Source organism: Doryrhamphus excisus, chromosome 8, assembly GCF_030265055.1.
Source record: "Doryrhamphus excisus isolate RoL2022-K1 chromosome 8, RoL_Dexc_1.0, whole genome shotgun sequence".
NCBI classification, from domain to species: domain Eukaryota; kingdom Metazoa; phylum Chordata; class Actinopteri; order Syngnathiformes; family Syngnathidae; genus Doryrhamphus; species Doryrhamphus excisus.
In genome coordinates this window covers 3,670,001-3,688,732 of record NC_080473.1, presented here as the reverse complement: position 1 = coordinate 3,688,732, position 18,732 = coordinate 3,670,001, and the positions used below count along the sequence as shown (strand labels likewise).

The 18,732-nt window shown below is 42.8% G+C and overlaps 3 protein-coding genes across 5 annotated transcripts in view; 2 read left to right on the top strand and 1 right to left on the bottom strand.

Annotated features, from left to right (window-relative positions):
• Window positions 1-1,757: 1,757 nt before the first annotated feature.
• On the top strand, window positions 1,758-7,667 carry slc1a5 (solute carrier family 1 member 5). The gene is made up of 8 exons (XM_058080528.1): window positions 1,758-2,490; window positions 4,237-4,279; window positions 4,381-4,449; window positions 4,517-4,683; window positions 4,766-4,999; window positions 5,125-5,319; window positions 5,399-5,533; window positions 6,256-7,667. Exons 1-8 carry the CDS (start codon window positions 1,835-1,837, stop codon window positions 6,464-6,466), a joined length of 1,710 nt encoding a protein of 569 aa, XP_057936511.1. The 5' UTR covers window positions 1,758-1,834; the 3' UTR covers window positions 6,467-7,667.
• Window positions 6,080-10,925, bottom strand: fkrp (fukutin related protein). Of its 3 annotated transcripts, none has more exons than XM_058080531.1 (3): window positions 10,324-10,925; window positions 10,182-10,217; window positions 6,080-10,045 (listed from the first exon to the last, which is right to left on the bottom strand). In XM_058080531.1, the coding sequence occupies exon 3, from the start codon at window positions 10,037-10,039 to the stop codon at window positions 8,543-8,545; it is 1,497 nt and encodes a 498-aa protein (XP_057936514.1). In that variant the 5' UTR covers window positions 10,040-10,045; window positions 10,182-10,217; window positions 10,324-10,925; the 3' UTR covers window positions 6,080-8,542. The 3 variants fall into 3 exon arrangements, with proteins under 3 accessions (XP_057936514.1, XP_057936513.1, XP_057936512.1); XM_058080530.1 differs by having other exon boundaries at window positions 6,080-10,042; XM_058080529.1 differs by having other exon boundaries at window positions 7,076-10,217; window positions 10,324-10,924.
• A 311-nt stretch (window positions 10,926-11,236) lies between these two features.
• The window catches only part of strn4 (striatin, calmodulin binding protein 4), a 23,946-nt gene continuing 16,450 nt past the window's right edge, over window positions 11,237-18,732 (top strand). Inside the window, exon 1 of the mRNA XM_058080526.1 lies at window positions 11,237-11,733. Coding sequence (XP_057936509.1) covers window positions 11,419-11,733 — 315 coding nt within the window. The 5' untranslated portion in view covers window positions 11,237-11,418. The remainder of the gene's footprint in view (window positions 11,734-18,732) is intronic.

Sequence of the window (18,732 nt, the reverse complement as noted above, 5' to 3'; positions counted from 1 at the left end):
CGGGAAAAACAGTCATAATTTTATGTGAATGACATAATATTATGAAGAAAATAATGTTTAAATATTATAAATAATACTTCTTTTTAAAGGGAATTTTGTCCATCATTCCCAATCCTTATGTGAAACATAACATTCTGTTCATTATAACACGTTGATACACATACTTATGCAAGTTGCGTCAACAACAGCAGCATAGATACAGTGACAAAACTTACAATATTCGCTCTCATTGGGATGGCTGTGTCTTCCAGCACGTACGAGCGGCAAATGAGGATCTTGTTGAGTCTTTGTAGCAAAATTGAGCGCTAGGTATCCGATCTTCTGTCTGTGAATGATGCTGAGATGAGAGCTTATGTAAATGGAACACCCTTTTTATTTGGGAGGGTATTTAGCGTCAAAATAGGTATTTCACATGACATCCATTGTTAGCTAGCTCATTTTAACTCATTTCTCATAAGGATTGGGAATGATGGGCAAAATTCCAACAAACAGTGTAGTTCCCCTTTAAGGTCAACGAATAAAGTTGTACTTTTTGGAAAATTAGGCTGTGAAAAAACTGACATTATTATGGCAATATAGTCAGACTATTATGAAAAAAATTATGAGGACTGTTTAAAAAGAAAGTTAAAATATATTTTTTTAAAGTCAAAAATGGGAAGGAAAAAAAAGAACAAGACCAAAGCTCAAAATCAGCTTTTTCAAAGACGAACTGCATGTTTTTTTTTTTTTAATCAAAATACATACTGTATCACTTTTTTTTAGCACTGCTTTACAAATTATTAAAAGCGGTCCTTACAGTACAGTATGTGGCCCTCGGTGGAAAACCTACCTTTGGTTTAAAGTGTGCCTTAGAGGAACAATCAACTTATGAAGCGGGTGGGGGTTGTCACATCCGTAAAGTCTGTTAGCACTGCTCCCTGCGGCTATACTGGGAACAAGCTCCAACTGAAAATCCTCTTTCCAGGTGCTGGCGGACCCTTCATTGATACACCTGCACTGTCTAATGAGATCCTTAAGCCATGCTGGAAAACAACATTAAAGTCTTACACAGGTAAAGATGATGGAGATATATCTAAAGTCGCTGCTATACGTCTTATTAGACCACCTTTTTTCTTCAGTTTATTGATCCATTGGAATGCCTGGTACAACTAAAGGTATTTGTCTTTTGCACAGATATAATGATAACAAAAACAGAGGTTTAACTTAAGTTTGTTGATAACAACCAAAATCACTTCCGTTCTTCATTATCATTATATATATCATTATATTTATCAAAATAAAGGTACCTCTAGCTGTGCCAGGCATTAAAATGAACAAGAAAATGAAGAAACAAGGGTGGGCTAATCATATTTTCCATATGATGCAATATTTGTCAGTTGGTCAGTTCAGTGCCAGGCATTAAAATGAACAAGAAAATGAAGAAACAAGGGTGGGCTAATCATATTTTCCATATGATGCAATATTTGTCAGTTGGTCAGTTCAAACAGGGAAACTATTAAATAGCTTCACGACACACAATGTGGAATTTCAGGATGTGTTCCTATTTTTGAAGCATACATTTAATGTGTTCCATATAAAATTTGTTTTTTTTTTTTTCTTTTTGTTTTGTTGTTTTTCCTTTTGAATTACGGTATGTCTCTCTTGACCCTCATCGGCCACCGTAGAAAAGGCGGCAGTACCCCTTCTTTACGCCTGTTCACTTTCTGCTTTTAAGTGTCGCATTTTCTAACGGGGAGATAAAACAATAGATAATGTTTGGCCATAGATAACATTGTTTGCATTAATGAAATAAAACAAAAGGCGGTGAAGTATAAATGTCAGGAGACCACGCCTTATGTTTACGTCACTCAGCGTTACGTCAAACAAGTGTACAAAACAAGCGCCGGACTGCTACGCTTGGCAGCTCTCCGCGCGCAAACACACTGTCGGAACTTTCCGGGAGAAACTTTCAAAAGTCACAATGGCGGACATGTTAGAGGAAGTCAAGCCGTCCAACGGCGAGGACAGACTGACCAACGGACCGTCCCAGGGTCGTAGCGGTGGCGGCGGCGCCCGGGAGCCGCTGTCCCGGCGCCTCAAGCGAATCGTGGAAGCCAATTTACTGGTGATCCTCACCGTGGTCGGAGTCATCATCGGCGTCTTCATCGGCCTCGGCGTGCGGAGCGTGACGCTCACCCGCACCCAGGTCATCTACATCGGCTTCCCCGGCGAGCTGCTCATCCGGCTGCTGAAAATGATCATAATTCCCCTGGTGGTGTGCAGCTTAGTGTCCGGAGCGGCGAGCATTGACCCCAAAGCACTCGGCAAGTTAGGCGGCTGGGCGATGCTCTTCTTCCTGGTTACCACCTTGATAGCCTCAGCCATTGGAGTGGTGATGGCTTTCATCATCAACCCGGGCTCGGTCGCTATGACCAAACCGAAGGTGCCCGTCTTGGACGACAGCGTGCCGGAATCCAAAGAGGTCATCGACTCCTTTTTGGATTTAATTAGGTGAGTCAATGTGTACATTACAATGTTGTCTTGTGTACTACTACCGTGTGTAGGGCATAGTAGTGGGAACAAGTCGGCGCTACTATTAGTTTCTTGTGGAGCTAGCTAGCTGCAATAAACAAGAGCGGTTGCATCAGCAGCACATGTTGCTGTGCTCTCACTGGAGGACTAAATTAACACCCTGGGGGGCGAGAGGGTCACTTGTCACACTCACCTCTTTTGACTTTGAAACTATTCACATAAGTCACATTTTAACACACTTGGAGGAAACGCGCTCGAGAAGATGATATGATGAAACACTGTTGGGACAACCTCCCTCTGTCTCTCACGTCAGGAACAGGAAATGAGGCACCGTGTCATTGACCAGAAATCACTTAACAAACCCTTCCTGCACCTTATTTACCTTGGTCTTCAACGCCCATCCTCTTATCATGGCAGCACTCACAGCCAGTTGCATAAATCAATGTTTTCATTGTGACAACACAGCTTTTTTTTACTAGGCAAATCTAAATGATCCGTTCCAGGGTGAAACTGTTTCTGTCATACAGCCATTTAACACTGTCCTACAGGTGTAAGAATGTGGTATTGTTGTGCTTTGGTTGCATGCAGTGAAGGTGGGGTGGTGTGAAGTCACATTTATGCATTATGCTAACAGCACAGTTAGCCAAACCCGTGTCTCATTAATGCGAGCCGTCTCTTGTGGTGCCATGCTTTCTTTCGGGGACAATACCACCCCATGTGGGATGAAACCCAACACCATGACAACAAAAGGCCTCAGGGCATACACTATCTCGCCAGATTACGACTGAGGGATAACATTTAACAAGAATAAAGTCCTAACATTTGTGAGATTTTTAAAAACATTTTTTTTGCTAATAAAATTGTAATGCGAGGAAAGCAGCATTTAGCCTGTCACACAGGCACATGACCGCATTTAATCCGGATGCGTCTGGCGGGAATAAAATGAGGAGAGCATGTGAAGTTAATGCCTTATTACTCCAAATCCATTACCAAGAGCAGAGTGTGTGTGTGTGTGGGGGGGGGTATAGGATTTGTTCTTGGTAGCTATACGGTGTAGTTAAATCAGGGGTTGGCAACCTTTACAATGAAAAAAGCCCATTGAAGAAAAATAGCCTGGAGCCGCAAAATAGTTTGTTTAAAACAACAATTTAGGGGCATCAAAGTAGTTCAGATAAGAAAAGACGAGTTGGAGTACTCTTGCTTGAATTGGAGATAAACTTACATAAATATATGTGCAAACTACTGCAAACATACCTGATTTGTTTACTCTGACGCAAACAAGTTCCCATGTTGCTGTTTTTAAATGATCTCAAATTTATTTGTTAGAATTGTCAAATAGCTCTAGGAAAGTATTATTTATTTTCCTCCATGTTTACTTGTATGAGAGAGAACACATCCTCGTGCTCATCCAGTCAGAACTCAGTCAAGATGCATTCATGGTCTCACACAAAGTTGGATTTTTTAAACTCATTACAAAAGACGTGCATTTTCCCCACTCGGGTGTTAAAAAATATTCAAGCATTGCTCAGGGAGCCACAACAAAGAGACATGTGGCTCTGCAACCGCGGGTTGCTGACCCGTGAGTTAAACGTACAGAATAGTCAGCAGTATAGTGTGGCTACGTATTAGACGAGGTGGGATAAAAGGGGGATTATTCTACCAGTTAAATTGGTGGCTACGTCTCATGTGAGGCACGTGTTGTTGATTGTTTTTTTTTTTCTGCAGAAACATCTTCCCCTCCAACCTGGTGTCTGCTGCCTTCCAGTCAGTCAGTACCGCATCTTTTTACGCCTTTTTAGAATAAAGAAAACAAAATAAGACAATATCATCCATGTGTTATCCAATCTGATCTGAAGCATATCTTTACAGTACGCAACCAGCTACAAGGTGGTGAACGCAACTGAAAAAATTCAACGCCTCAACATCTCTGTAGAGAAGGTGAGCACAGGAACATGAAGTGGACCCGGGATGGTTTGCAGTGTACTGACGGTGTGTGTTAATGTAGGTTCCCATTGGAACAGACCAGGATGGTATGAATATTCTGGGTTTGGTTGTGTTCGCCATCGTGTTTGGCGTGGCTTTGCGGAAGTTGGGGGAGGAAGGCGAGATCTTGATTAAGTTCTTCAACTCCTTCAATGAAGCCACCATGGTGCTGGTCTCCTGGATCATGTGGTAAGGAAGAAAGTACCCCCGTTGCTGTGTCTGCACTCCGCAGTCTCCATTTTCTTGGTCGTGACCATCTCTCCCTTTCTAGGTATGCCCCTTTCGGCATCATGTTCCTTGTTGCTGGTAAGATTGTGGAGATGGACGACGTGGGCACGCTGTTTGCAAGCCTGGGGAAATACATTGCTTGCTGCATTGTCGGACACGCCATTCACGGCATCCTCGTCCTGCCCGCTATCTACTTTATCATCACGAGGAAGAACCCGTACACCTTCCTGTGGGGGATATTCACAGCTCTGGCTACAGCTTTTGGAACAGCCTCCAGGTATCCAAAGTGGACACTCCCCAAAAAATGCGGGGTTCTAGGAAAGAACCCAGAGGAACACCACTACTGATAAGACTGTGATTCGCAGCAGTTTTATGTAATATCCGTCTCTCCTCTCGTCCCAGCTCCGCCACTCTGCCCCTGATGATGAAATGTGTGGAGGAAAACAACGGCATCTCCAAGCAAATCAGCCGCTTCATCCTCCCCATCGGCGCCACCGTCAACATGGACGGCGCGGCTCTCTTTCAGTGCGTGGCGGCCGTTTTCATTGCTCAGCTCAACGACTTTCCCCTCGACTTCATCCAGATCATTACCATCCTGTAAGTGTCGACTGCTCGTGTTGCACCAGAATTTCAAGTTTGCTTTGTGGAGCTCATTCTTCTTCTGTCCTCCAATCAGAGTGACCGCCACAGCGTCAAGCGTCGGAGCTGCTGGCATACCCGCCGGAGGGGTGTTGACCCTCGCTATCATCCTGGAGGCAATCGGGCTGCCCACCAATGACATCTCCCTCATCTTGGCTGTCGATTGGCTTGTGTGAGTACACACTTTTCTACCGTAGTCCAACACTACGACACTTGGTGTATGTAAAACCGCAAAGGACTCTTCGGCGTCCCCAATCAGGGGATTGGTTGTAGTAATAATAATATATATAGTATAGTGTGTGTGTATATATATAGTATATATAATAATAATTATGATTATTATCATTATTATTCAAATGGAAATTATTATGATATAATAATATCATAATAATCATAATTATTATTATTAGACCCGAGTTCAATCCCACCCTTAATGTTAATAAGGTCCGCTTCAGGATTGAAATGAAAGCAGGGGGATAAAGAAAGCCCAAACTTTTAATCTGTGGTGTACACACAAGACAGAATTAATTATAATAATTATATCATACTTTTCATAACTGCATCCAAGACTGGCAGATGACCAGAGACCTACGTTCCAATCATAAACTGTATAAGGTTCCTAAAATATTGTGACAGGTCAGTAACACTCAATAGGTTACTACTTAGGCCTATAAATATTTTCTTTTTAAATCGCGAAATAATATTTTACAATAAAAAATGTTTTTAAATAATATTTTCAAAAATGAATCATATTTTTAATGAGCTCTCATGGCCCACACTTTGGGAATCACTGCATTAATGAATTGTCTTTATTATTGGTATGACTGTATCAAGGAGTGGGGGAGAATGCTTCATTTGATTAAAAAATCACACATTCTCATCTTTTGTCTTTAGTGACCGCACATGCACGGTGCTCAACGTGGAAGGCGATGCCTTTGGAGCTGGGCTCCTGCAATTCTTCGTCGACCGCACGCCCAAACAGGAAGGAGTGGAGCTGATGGAAGTCAAACCGGATGTCGACCCTGCAGCAGAACGCTCGCCGCTTATGACAAAACAAGGTGGGGCGGGAGATGCAGTGAGCAACAATGTGAATGACATGGTGTAAAAAAAACATAAAGCCGCTTGACCTGGTTCTCCCGTGGAAGCTGATGATGGACAACTTTTCCAACAATTTTTTGCAGCGCTATTAGGTCAGCAGTTATTACCCATTGGGACGTGAAGGACTACTGTATTTGTAATGTAATTTATTGAAGGTTAAAGACAAGTTGGACCTCGGATATTAACACAAATGGATGAAGTTTGCCAAGGTTGGCATCTTCATCCTTTTGAAAATTGTTTATTTCATGTATGTTGTATGTGTTGTGGTGGTTAACTGGTGGTCCTTTATGCTAATTCTTCTCAAATATGTCCAGGTCACTTCATTACATATGCGGGGAAAAACAAACATAAAACATAAAAGCGATATGTCAAAGCCATTTATGCCTCTTTAAAAAAAAAAAAAAAAATCCGACCTCAGGCTCTACCGATTTGAAGACTGTTCATTCCCTCCTAAAGACCAAAAATAATCCCTTTTATTTAGTTTTTCAGCCCTGTTTTTTAAACTTTCGTATCGTTGCAGAGCACAGAGATGAGTTTGAAAGCTTTATTTATACAAAGGTATCAACGGGGGATATTAGAATGTCCTTTTTCAGGCCTGTTTTTTTCAACTTTCATATCAAAGCAGAGCACAGAGATGAGTTTGAAAGCTTTATTTATACAAAGGTATCAACAGGGGATATTAGAATGTCATTTTTTAATGATTAACTCCCCCTGCTGGCGAATGACAGTATGGAAATAACTTTATTGACCTCAGAGGTCAAATGTGTATATCTTAAGTCAAATATCCAAAGATATTTTGTCACTGTTGGATTTCCAAAGTGATTCTTTTTCATCTGAGAAGATCTAATTTTATTATTCTATAGATATTTTATATATTTTTTTCTGGGTTTTATTTTGTATGTCTTCCAGGTGCTTCCACTTGGGTACAGGGATTTTGTCTTTTTCATTTTTTTTAGCAGGTGAATGGTACTCTTCATGCTCGTTCTGTCACCTATTGTGATTTTTCTAGGTTACTATCACTTCGAGGACATTATGAGCCAAATGACACTATGATACGTCCAATAGTACAAATTTGTTGTTGGTCCAAGATCTGTTGTGTGGACAATGTCATTGCTGGGTTTCCGTTATGTTGAATATTTATACTTGAAGTGTCTATGCACATGAAAGTCTGCCTTTTGGGTTGTCAACAATAAATTTTTTTATGACAACAGTATGAAAGCTTATTTATAGACAAAAGGGATGGTGCATATAACCACTTAGGAATGCGTGAAATGTAGGATGCTTTACACACACTGCTGTTTTTTGTAATGATAGGGTATACATGCAGTGCAACATCTGTGACAAGAAAGCGCTCCTGTTTGCATTGTCATCAAATATACCTTAATTAATTTTACGTATTTCAGATGTTTCGCCACCTAGTGGAGCTTCCAAGTATTAAGACTACAAAACAGGGTAAAGGGGTAAAGATGCTTCACCCATATTGCCCCCAGAGGGTTTCCCACACATGGATGCCAGATGCTGCCCTGGATTGGTCCCGGGCGGTACAAAATAAACGCAAGGGGAAGCGTTATATCACCTCACACTGCACATTTAAAGGATCTTTATTTCTTTTATTCCACATACACCAATCATGATGGTGTATATATAGCAGGAATATTCTACTAACTTGTTCTGGATTGCCACATCATTCAGGAGAGCCAAAATTCTCCCTTCAATTTTTTTTTTTTTTTAGAATATTGACGTACAAAATGGGTTAATCATGAATAACCGTCACTGCTGTTTTAAGGAATCTGCTGTAAAAGTCGCTCACAAGTTGTTGTCATTCACAGCCAGATTTGGCTCACGGGCCACTAGTTGAATAGCTCTGTTATACAGTACCATGCATTCATCAAACGTGCAAAAACTGTCACCAAAATCAGTGCAAAAACAAGATGAGTTTACATCTTACACGGCACAGTGATTTCCATCAAATATGAGGAAAAGGGAAAACATGTTATTGCACGACACATCCACATAAAGCCAACTGATAAAGAATGTCCCAAAAAGCATAGCTAAGAGTCCGGTGTTGCAAACTAATGTCCTCTCATAATTTGGCCCTGTCCAGACCTTTCTTGGAAGGGTTAGGATACTGGGGGTTCTCAATGACCCCCTCTCCGAACTTGAGTTCCAAAAAGGCTCTGTGGTTGTTGGGTCCGTAGGCGGTGATGCCCGCAAACATCATGGGCATGAGCGGCTGGAGAAAGTGCTCGGGAAACTCCACGTCCTGCTTGTGCTCGGTCCACGTGTCTTTGGTCATGATGCCGTTCCGGGGGTAGAAGGGCCATAGGTCCACGTGCAGGTGGTTGGCCTCGCTGTACTGCACCCTGTAGAAGTCGCCTTCCACCGCACGTTCCCACACGTAGCCGTTGGCGTCCACCAAAGAGCCCGAGTCCAGGTTCTTCAGGTGATCACAGTTGGGTACGTCCTCCAGGTAGATGCCCAAGTCGACATCGTAATCCCACGGGATGATGTCCTGGTGGCGGACGGCCCCGAGCAAGCTCCCGCCTTCCAGCCAGTAGCGTACCCCGGAGCTCTCCAGGATGTTGATGACGTATTTGGTAGTTTCTCGGAGAGCGCGCAGACAACAAGGCGGCGTCCAGCGATCAAGATAGAGATAATCGGGGGTGTCGTCCTGCACTGTGCCGAAGCAGCGAGGAGTCTCTTTACTGCAGCCATGCCACTGCTCCTTCCCCTCGGGGAACAGGACACGCTTCACGCCAAAGCTCCTCATCAACTTCCCGGTGGCCTCCTTCAGGCGAGTGTCGGCCTTCCACTGGTTGTGAGCCGAGCTGAAGAGGGGCCGGCGGTTGGCAGAGAAACACGGGCTCTCGAGGAGTTTAACCTTCCAACCCCTCAGAGTGGTCTGGATGAAGAGTGAGGAGAAAAGGGGCCTCCCGAGTGGCACAGAGAGATTAAAAAGATCCTCGGTGCGGATGAGGACCACGGCATCTCCTTGCAAGGCCGTACACACACTCCCACTGCTCCCTGATGCAGCGGTCGAGTAAGTGGCGGTCCACTCTCGAAGGTTCACCCGCAAGTGGAGACACTCCACGGCGGATCGAGCTAGCACGGGTGACGCCACCAGCCTCACTGGACCCCCACCCTCACCTTCCAGCTCCTTAATCAGCCTCTCAATAGCTCGGGCCGGCTCCAGCTCCACGCCGTCAGGAACCAGGAGCGCAAATTCTGTCTGGACGTGGAACTCTGGCCTGTGAGCTTGCGGCGGCTGATCCGGGCTTGGCGAGAGCACCATAAGCCGAGCGCCATCGGGAAGCACCAGAGGCGGGTACGGAGGAGTGTCAGCCATAACCAGGAAAGGAAGTTCAGGTCGTTGCCTAAGAAATGAACTGGCCACATCCCTAACATAATTCTCAAAGTTTTCAAACTCTCTGAGGAGCACAGTCACACGAGGAGTGCGGCTATGAGGGGCCACGACGGCTCTTCCAGGATCACCTACGGGCCCCATGCCTGCCCCCAGAGCAGATGCGGGTAAAGCAGCTTTCCTGGTGCCCCTGCCGTGCTCCCTCCTCTTCTCCATCATCTGCTGCTGTGCCCGGGACACATAGTAGAGGATGAGGAGGTTGATGAGGATGGCTCCGGTTAACACGCCTTGGCATAAAGTGATACGCATGGCCCCCAGAGGTGTACACACTGCTATTTAAATGAAGGATATCAAACCTCACCCCACTGATGTCACATGGCCGAAAGTGGATTCCGAGCTGTGAATTGGAGGAAAAGCAAAGGTCATTTAATAGAAAATATGAACATACCATACAGAATGTAATATGATTGGAAGTCACGAGGAGCGAATCGATCAGAACGCACCAACTCCTGAACGCAGAAAACATTTTTCCTTCACGGTATCACATCTCCTAACGTCAGCATCACCACCGGTACTCCTGCTCCTCCAGCTGTAATTCGACTTAGGTACTGCCTAAAAGCACGGAGGGTGCGAATTAAACTACATTGTGGACAAACTGTAAACACATATCCTTTAAAATAACACATAAAATCGAATAGTTCGCCTACACTGGGCAAGGATAACGCAAAGTGTTTCGTGTTTGGCATTACAGTCAACTGGCTAGCATGGATACAGCTAATATGAGTACTTCCGGGTTGAGTAGGATTACCACCGGCTTGAGTTAATCAAAATAAAGGTTCAAACCAAAGTCAAAACAATCACTGTTAATGTTAAATCACCGCAGTGGTTTAGAAATATGCTAAATACAGAATATTAAAATAATTATAGTAGGTCGATGAATGGAAATGTGCGAATTGTGGATGCGTCTCGTCTCCACGGATCTGATAGTCATTCTCGCTTGATTAAGCGGATAAACAATGAATCTAGACATTGATTTATTAAATGTGTATTAGATCGTAGCTAACTGCCATTCACTTTGTTCCGCATAAACCGTTCCCTGCTCACAAAATGGCAGGAAACTATCTTCACTTGCGACGCGCTCATTGTGTATTACAAAAAACCTAGCCCTGTATTTGTCACCTACGGTGGGTATTTCCAGTAGCAAACACAAGGAGGAGGAAGCGTAGATTGGAGAGTACTAAAATAAAGGTAACATACACATCTAGCTGTTGTTAAATAAATTAAATTCATTAAGTTTGCTTCATTTATAGTTGGTGATGGTTATAGGGTGACATATTTTGTTAAGTTAGCCAACTCAGCCCTAAAAATACTTGTGTTGCGCATAAATGCGTCAATGAGCATTTTATATTGAAGGTCCTAAGCCGGATGTATAGTATTTTACCGACGGCATAGTAATTTTGCTCTGTGCGTGTGAGAGAAGGAAGAAAGGAGGGTTTACGCTGGGTTAGAAGGAGGACACTGGCGCTTTATTACCATTATTGCTCGCACCCGTTGCCCATTTCCGCCTTCTTAACCTGGCGAAATTTTGAACGGTTAAAATGGAGGCGGACAGATCCGGCGGAGGACCAAACCCGAACTTTGGAGGCGGCGGCAGCAGCGGAACGGGGCGCAACCCAAACGGGCCCAAAGCAGCACCGGGCCAGTCAGCACCAGTAGCGGCTACCGGGGCGATGGCAGCGGCTGCTGCAGCAGCAGCAATCGGAGTCATGCCTGGGTCGTCGCATCCCCGAGAATCACAACAGGACGGCGATTCGGGAATGACTCTCCCAGGGATCCTGCACTTCATCCAGTACGAATGGGGACGTTTCCAGGCCGAGAAATACCGCTGGGAGGCGGAGAGGGACGAACTTCGGGTAATTTTTTGTATTGCCTACCTTGTATTAGTAATATTTACGCTTAAAAGAGCTACGGGGAAACACGAATCCTTGCTTTTGGGGCTGTTTGGTGACAGTACACAACACCCCCTACCATCAACCACACAGAATGACAACATGCTAATGGGCTAACGTTACAGTAACCAGCTGCTACTCCGCTATTTACACTATCTAACTGTATGTACGTGACACAAACGTGTTTTAATAATATTTTATATTATGCTTATATAATTTGCAGATAGACACAAACATGTAACACTTACTGCACTGAACCTGCACAACCATTCACATAAAAAAAATCAGTTGACAGGGTTAAGGTGTGGCTACCTTAATTGTCACCCTCTTATCAAGCAAAGTTCACATTTACCGTACAGTACACAATTTTTCCATTTTACAGCAGCAAAGTGATATTTGCCTTTGTTGTTGTGATAGGAGGATGTTTGCAATGTCACACAGCACCACTAATAATGACAGAAACACTCATATCCACACATCTCTGTATGAAGCGGTTAAGTCTACACCACTGTAAACTACGTGCACAATCATGCACACATTAATATGGATATTAGAGTGTGAGTTAAGTATGTATGTGTTGTAAACAAATAGCCAATAAGCAGTTTTCCTTTTTAGGGATAGGGTTAAAATCCCCTTAAAACCTTCAGTTCCTGGTCCAATGTGTGCCTGTCTAACCATTAATGATGCCATAATGCAATTCCATTCACAATCATGCACACATTAATACCACTATTAGATTGTAAACAGAGACTGTAATCATTGCCATGAGAGATTTATAGCTATTTTCATTTCCTAAAACCTTGCATTCCTGATCAAATATGTGTGCCTGTCTATCCACTAATAATGTCTTTTGATGTTCATATTACGTTGGATGCTGCTAAATTCCATTCACAATAATGCACATACGTTAATACCATGATTGCAGTACAAACGCGGAGCCTATCCATTCTGAACAAAAAAACCTTTTTCAATGTTTTCTTATAAAATCTCCTTAAAACCTTGACTTTCAGTTATGCACAGACAGTCCATCGCTGTGTTTTCATCAAACAGTGGCAAAGTAAATGATTCCTGACACTGTTGTCGCACATAAAACAGCCACAGATAGTGATCCTTTAGAGAATAATACAGTTAAGTTTTACACTACTTCAAATTACATTTGCGGTAATACACATTGACGTCTTGAGTATATAATGTGGTTCCGCCATTCATAATAATGTACAGTACACTACCACCACTCTTAAGACTGTGTAAACAAGGAGCTGTTTAGCTTTTTTCCCCTTTTAAAAGTCTCTCTAAACTCGTGAGTTCCTGCTCAAATGTGTGTTGAATTGCTCTCTTGTGACAGACAAATTTAAAGCAGAGAATTGCTACAAACTGCACCAACAATCCCAATGTTTGTAAACATCTTTCTATTCTTACTCCGATGGTCGCTCATAAATACGACATGACCTGAACATGGGAAAACATGCTGTTGCTTAACACACTTTTACTCACTCTGCTTTCTTGCCATCCGCTCCTATCTGTGTGGTTATAAATAGAATGCTGATAAAATATGGATGAACAATAAAGCGGCTCTCGCCCTTCGCCACGTCCGACTCGGCTTGTTATGGAAATTTTAATGGTGGTTCATGAGGCTGAAAAAAAAAACTGGACTCCACATTTAATAAGCCACATGCCTCTGGCTTTGGAGCGCTCAACATGTAAGTTGCCTTCCCCCCCCCCAACATACTATGTGGGCTCACATGTCCTATACACATGACATAAATGCCCTGTAAAATCTGAAATCTGAAGTAAATCTTTGCTTCTTGTCATATGTCGGCGCCATCTATCATCTGTGTGGCCAAGCAGGAAAAGCCTGTGTTTTTTTTTTTTTTTTTTAAACATGTGATGGACCACCTGTGCTAGTGTGTCAAGACATGAATGGGCCAGGTGGGACGTCCCACAGGAGACAAGTTGCAAGTCTTATGACTTGCACTAGAAAGTCTTCCCTCAGAATGTATCACACAAGTCTGCTACTGTTTCATCCAACAACGAGTTTCTGGGTAGCACTCACACTAGGAATGCGCGATAGAGATGATATCAGTTTGGGCTATAACAGAGATTCAAATTTTATACATGTTGGTGACGCAACTTGACTGTGTCCCGCTCTCCTAAGTTACTAATCCCCGGCAAATAAACTACATTTATTCAAAGTATTATTACACACACAGCAAGGGCGAGCAGTAGGAGACGGTGAGGCCATGCTAACAGCTATGCTAAACAGAAGCATAAGTGCTTAGTGCACATTAACAGACATCAAGATGGATCCGCGTTACAGCATAGAGTAACCAGCAAATTATCAAGTATGTGTAGCACAGCAGGACCTGCCCCTCATTAAGAGCGAATGGTGCTTCTGTGTCTCCAAAAGTTCACAATAAGACTCGAAAAAGTCTGTAGATTTGTCACTAGAACTGTCTTTGAGTAAGGATTTTAGCACGCAGGCCTCACAGCTAGGAAACCCGGGTTCAATCCCACCCTCGGCCATCTCTGTGTGGAGTTTGCATGTTCTCCCCGTGCATGCGTGGGTTTTCTCCGGGTACTCCGGTTTCCTCCCACATTCCAAAAACATGCTAGGTTAATTGGCGACTCCAAATTGTCCACAGGTATGAATGTGAGTGTGAATGGTTGTTTGTCTATATGTGCCCTGTGATTGGCTGGCCACCAGTCCAGGGTGTACCCCGCCTCTCTCCCAGAGGCAGCTGGGATAGGTTCCAACCCCCACCTCCCGCGACCCTTATGAGGATAAGTGGTAGAAAATGTTGAATCTGATTTGTTTTGTTTGTCAATGAACCAATAGTCTAATTTTTATTTTTTATGAATTGGTATCAAAATAGGCCATTTATAATAAAAATAAAGATATTCTGTGTAAAAATGTAGTCAAAATGGTACACTCTGGATCTCATGACATTTGATTTGTTGACTTAGACTACTCTGAATCAAATTGCCAAATTGGCGACTGTTCTAATATACTCCTACTCACACTTAAAAAAAATATAGTATAGTACAGTATAGCAACAAAGTGGCTAAGTTGGCAACACTGATCCCTGACTGCTCAATTATGAGTGATGGCCAACACTTGGCGCCCTCACAGTTCTGGGTTCATAATGGCCATGATATCGCCTCTGATACACGACTAGCATATATTGCGTTGGACAAGTGATGAGTTACAGTGTGTGTAAAAAGGGGATCGAGAGTTCCCAGTAGAGCTTACTAAAAGCACTTTTGAAATGTCAATTCCAGCATCAAGGCTACATTTTGGCTAGCACACAAATGCCAATACATTATTGTGAAATTGCTGAGACTCAGAATTGTTTAAAAAGGCTATAATATAACATTTAAGTTAAATTAAAACACACCTAAACTGTGTGTATACTTGAAATTAGACCCTCGCTATAATCCAATAGGAACAGCTGCTCCCCCTTTTGTGTGCTTTCCTTAATGGAAGTGTAGGCTAGATTTCTGGCAACCTAGATGACATCACTTCCTGTTTAGCATGGCTCAGGGGGTCCCCTGGGCCACATCACTAATTAATTGCACTGTGCTCCCAGCCATGACACACATACCACATCCATATGTACCGCGTTTTTCTATACGTTTATTTACTTCCACTCGGCCTGCCTGAGATGATTTTTTCCCTCCTATTACCTACTACATATAATCTAACAATGTCCCAGAAAAAGTCTGCGGTCTATTTTTTGGCTCACTCAGGGATGCGAGGAGGAAGGGATGAGGAGATGGTGCATGGCCAGTAGAGGAGGGAATCTGCCCTTGACCCTTTTTTGCATCTTGTACTGGGCCACTTCGCCGTGCTTCCTTGGAAGCATGTTAAAGCCAGCAGGAGCAGTGTCTGTAGGTCACGTAGAGGGAAAGACACCCACAGGAAGGCCGGATCAGGTGGCAGAACTGGTTAGCTTTTACCGTCATGACACAAAGAAAATGTTCACGGGTTCAAATAAGGCCGCTAGAGAGCAAAGCGGTCATATTTGACCTACTTGTTGCACCCATGTCATCATTCTCAGCCCTAATTTGATATCGCAATGCTTCTTCTTGTCTCTCTCTTGAATAGTCCCACACATTGGCAAGATGGGGCCTGTCCCAATCTCACCCTCAATCAAAAACATGATGACATCTTCCATTTCATTTCATTACATATTTTGAACACACATTTGTTTTGCTTTGTGGTCCACACCAAGAGCTACATTGGAATATAAATACTGTATGTCTACATTACAATAACATTTGGACCCCAGAAGGCAACTTTGGGCCCTTTGTGTGCTAGCATGTGATGGCTTGTTTCTGTGTGGGTAGATAGCAGCACAGAATATGCACCCCGAAGCGTGAGTAACTTCACTCTAGCATTGAAATTTACTTTTGAAAGAAAAAACAAACAAACATTTGAGCTGGATGAAGTTAATCTCCATTGGATTGTGTCATTTTTGGCTGCCATTGTGTGAAATTGAAAAGGAAATTGATGAGTCACGTTAAGTAACGTTCCTGTGTTACGTTCCAAGTTTAAAACTAACGTTGCTAAAACGAGAATTTATTGGAAGAAAAGGCGAAGTACTTGGTGACACCAAATAGGGCGGAGTACATCTCATGGCGTATAGGTGGCTGCGCCCATCTGTGTTGGTAATGCGCAGAGGCAACAAGGACGCGGGGAATCTGCTCAGCTGTGTGCCTGCTGGACTTCCCCGCCTCCTGGCCCTGAGATCAAGGTGCGGTGCACCTGTTTTTGAACACACAGGAATGGGAAAAAAATATACCCTATTCAAACTCTTGCAACTCCCCAAAAATAAACGCTATAAAGCAGGCGTGTCCAAAGTGTGGCCCATTTTGGGCCTAGGGCTAATTTACTTTCATCTATAATTCAAAGCGTCATGGTTTATAGTACAATATACTTACCCACACTGGATTGGTTTTAGTATCTTTAATGTACACATCAAAGTGGCCACCGCATACTCTATATTTTAAAATGTATTTTTTGTATTTTATTTCATTTTCTGGCTTAATTTAAAATGTTTCGTACTGATAAATAATAAAGAGAACTTTAGGGGGAGAAGAGGTATTAAAAAAAACATACCAAAACCATAGCCAAAACCATAGCACAAATACTAAGGTACGGACCGTACCGGCGGTTAATTGTACCGTTGCACCCCGTTAGACATTTACATATGAAATCATTTTACAAGAACAATTGTGTTAACCAAAGATTTGTTTTAACTGTCCTCCTACCTGACAAGCCAGTTTACATGAAGGATTGGGCATCATTTTCATATTATCCAAAAAAGGAACATATTGTGCAACAATGCCTTTTTATTTTTTGTGACGTGCAAGTTGAACAAAATACACGAATCCCTTGCAATAATCCCTTGTGTTTTTCTCATTAATTAATAAACAGTTGCAGATTATTCGTCAAAAGACATTGTCCGTCATGATAGAGTTAAACAGAAAGTTATCCTCCCATGCTGTGTGGAAGTGGTTAGTTTTTGCTAGCTAGCTACTGCCCATCTCGACTCCCTGCAGCATAAGCGTTGCAATGCGGTGTAAACAATGAATAATAGGACTGTAAAGGTGGCTATGGGGGTGTTGTTTCATGTCTAAAGGGCTCTATTAGTAAAGTCATAAATAAATTGCAGGTCTAACTGTGCAAATATGTCATGTATTAACAGTGAATCGTATATCGGAGCCAATTAACTGCAGCCATTTATACACGTCAATAATATAAATAAAACTATCACTAATAAATTCACCAATGTGAAATGAAATCTACAACTAAACAGAAACGCACCTCACTTTCCATGCTCATGATTGGTGTGAAGTGTGTGCTGTTTGTGTGTTAAGGTGCGCAATAATGTTTAAAAAGAGGATTAGACTCTATGCGTCTGCCGGGACGCTGCATTAAGTACTAAGATGTTACTTTCCCGATATCACCTTCCAGCGCAGGTTGCAGGGGGCTGAGAAGTACTATTGTCTGCATCGGTGCCATTATGAGGCAGAGTTTGTGTTGAGTACACAGGCTTGAGTACCACCCACGTATTCAATGCTAAAATGTGACGGCAAGAGCAGGTGGAAACACATATTTTTGGATCAACAGCCAAAAAAAGAACTGCCCCCCCCCACACACACACACAATTTCACCTTCAAACTCACACAGGCTCTTAGCATTGTTGCTAACTTTAGCCCACCTTCTCTCATCGACCTCATTTGTACTCCAGGTTCTTTGACGTAATTCTCCCGGGATACGTCGGGCGTAACCCGAACGTGTTGCTGTCTCCATTTGAAGACCTTTCAGATCACGTCGACATAGTTTACACGCCGGCTCTGACAATTATCTCTTGAAGTCTGCGATAAGCATGTAAAATCACTTTGCATTAATCTGGATTACTCAGCAGCCACAGCAGTGAGGTTGGCCTGGCAACTTATCCAGCAGGCATCATGGTGTGTGTGTGTGTGTGTGTGTGTGTGTTTGTGTGTCCTCTCAAGTAGACCAAGTGCCTGTCTCATGAGACCGTGTTTTTAGATTGTTCTACTTGTTCCAGAGCAGCCTATGCATTAACTGAACAAAAGAAAGTAGCATTATTGATGATAAAAAGAGTGATACACTGAAAATAACATTACGTTTTGTAAAAACAGATGGTTTAAAAGTGTTAATGTATTCCTAAATATTTTCCAGATGCATTAGGATAGCTATGATCGCAGAGGCACAACAAAGTGCACTACCTGGCCTACATGCCTATAATTCATTGGAAAGAGCAATTAATTCTTCTTCGTTTATAACAACACTTGATACTTGAGGTGTCAACATGCGTCCACAAATGACATAACTTTCTGTAATTTTGATAAGGTTACAACATTTATTTTCTCGCAATATCATTCAATAGATGGTTAACTTTTATTTACTTTTACTATTGCTGTCCAGTAAAA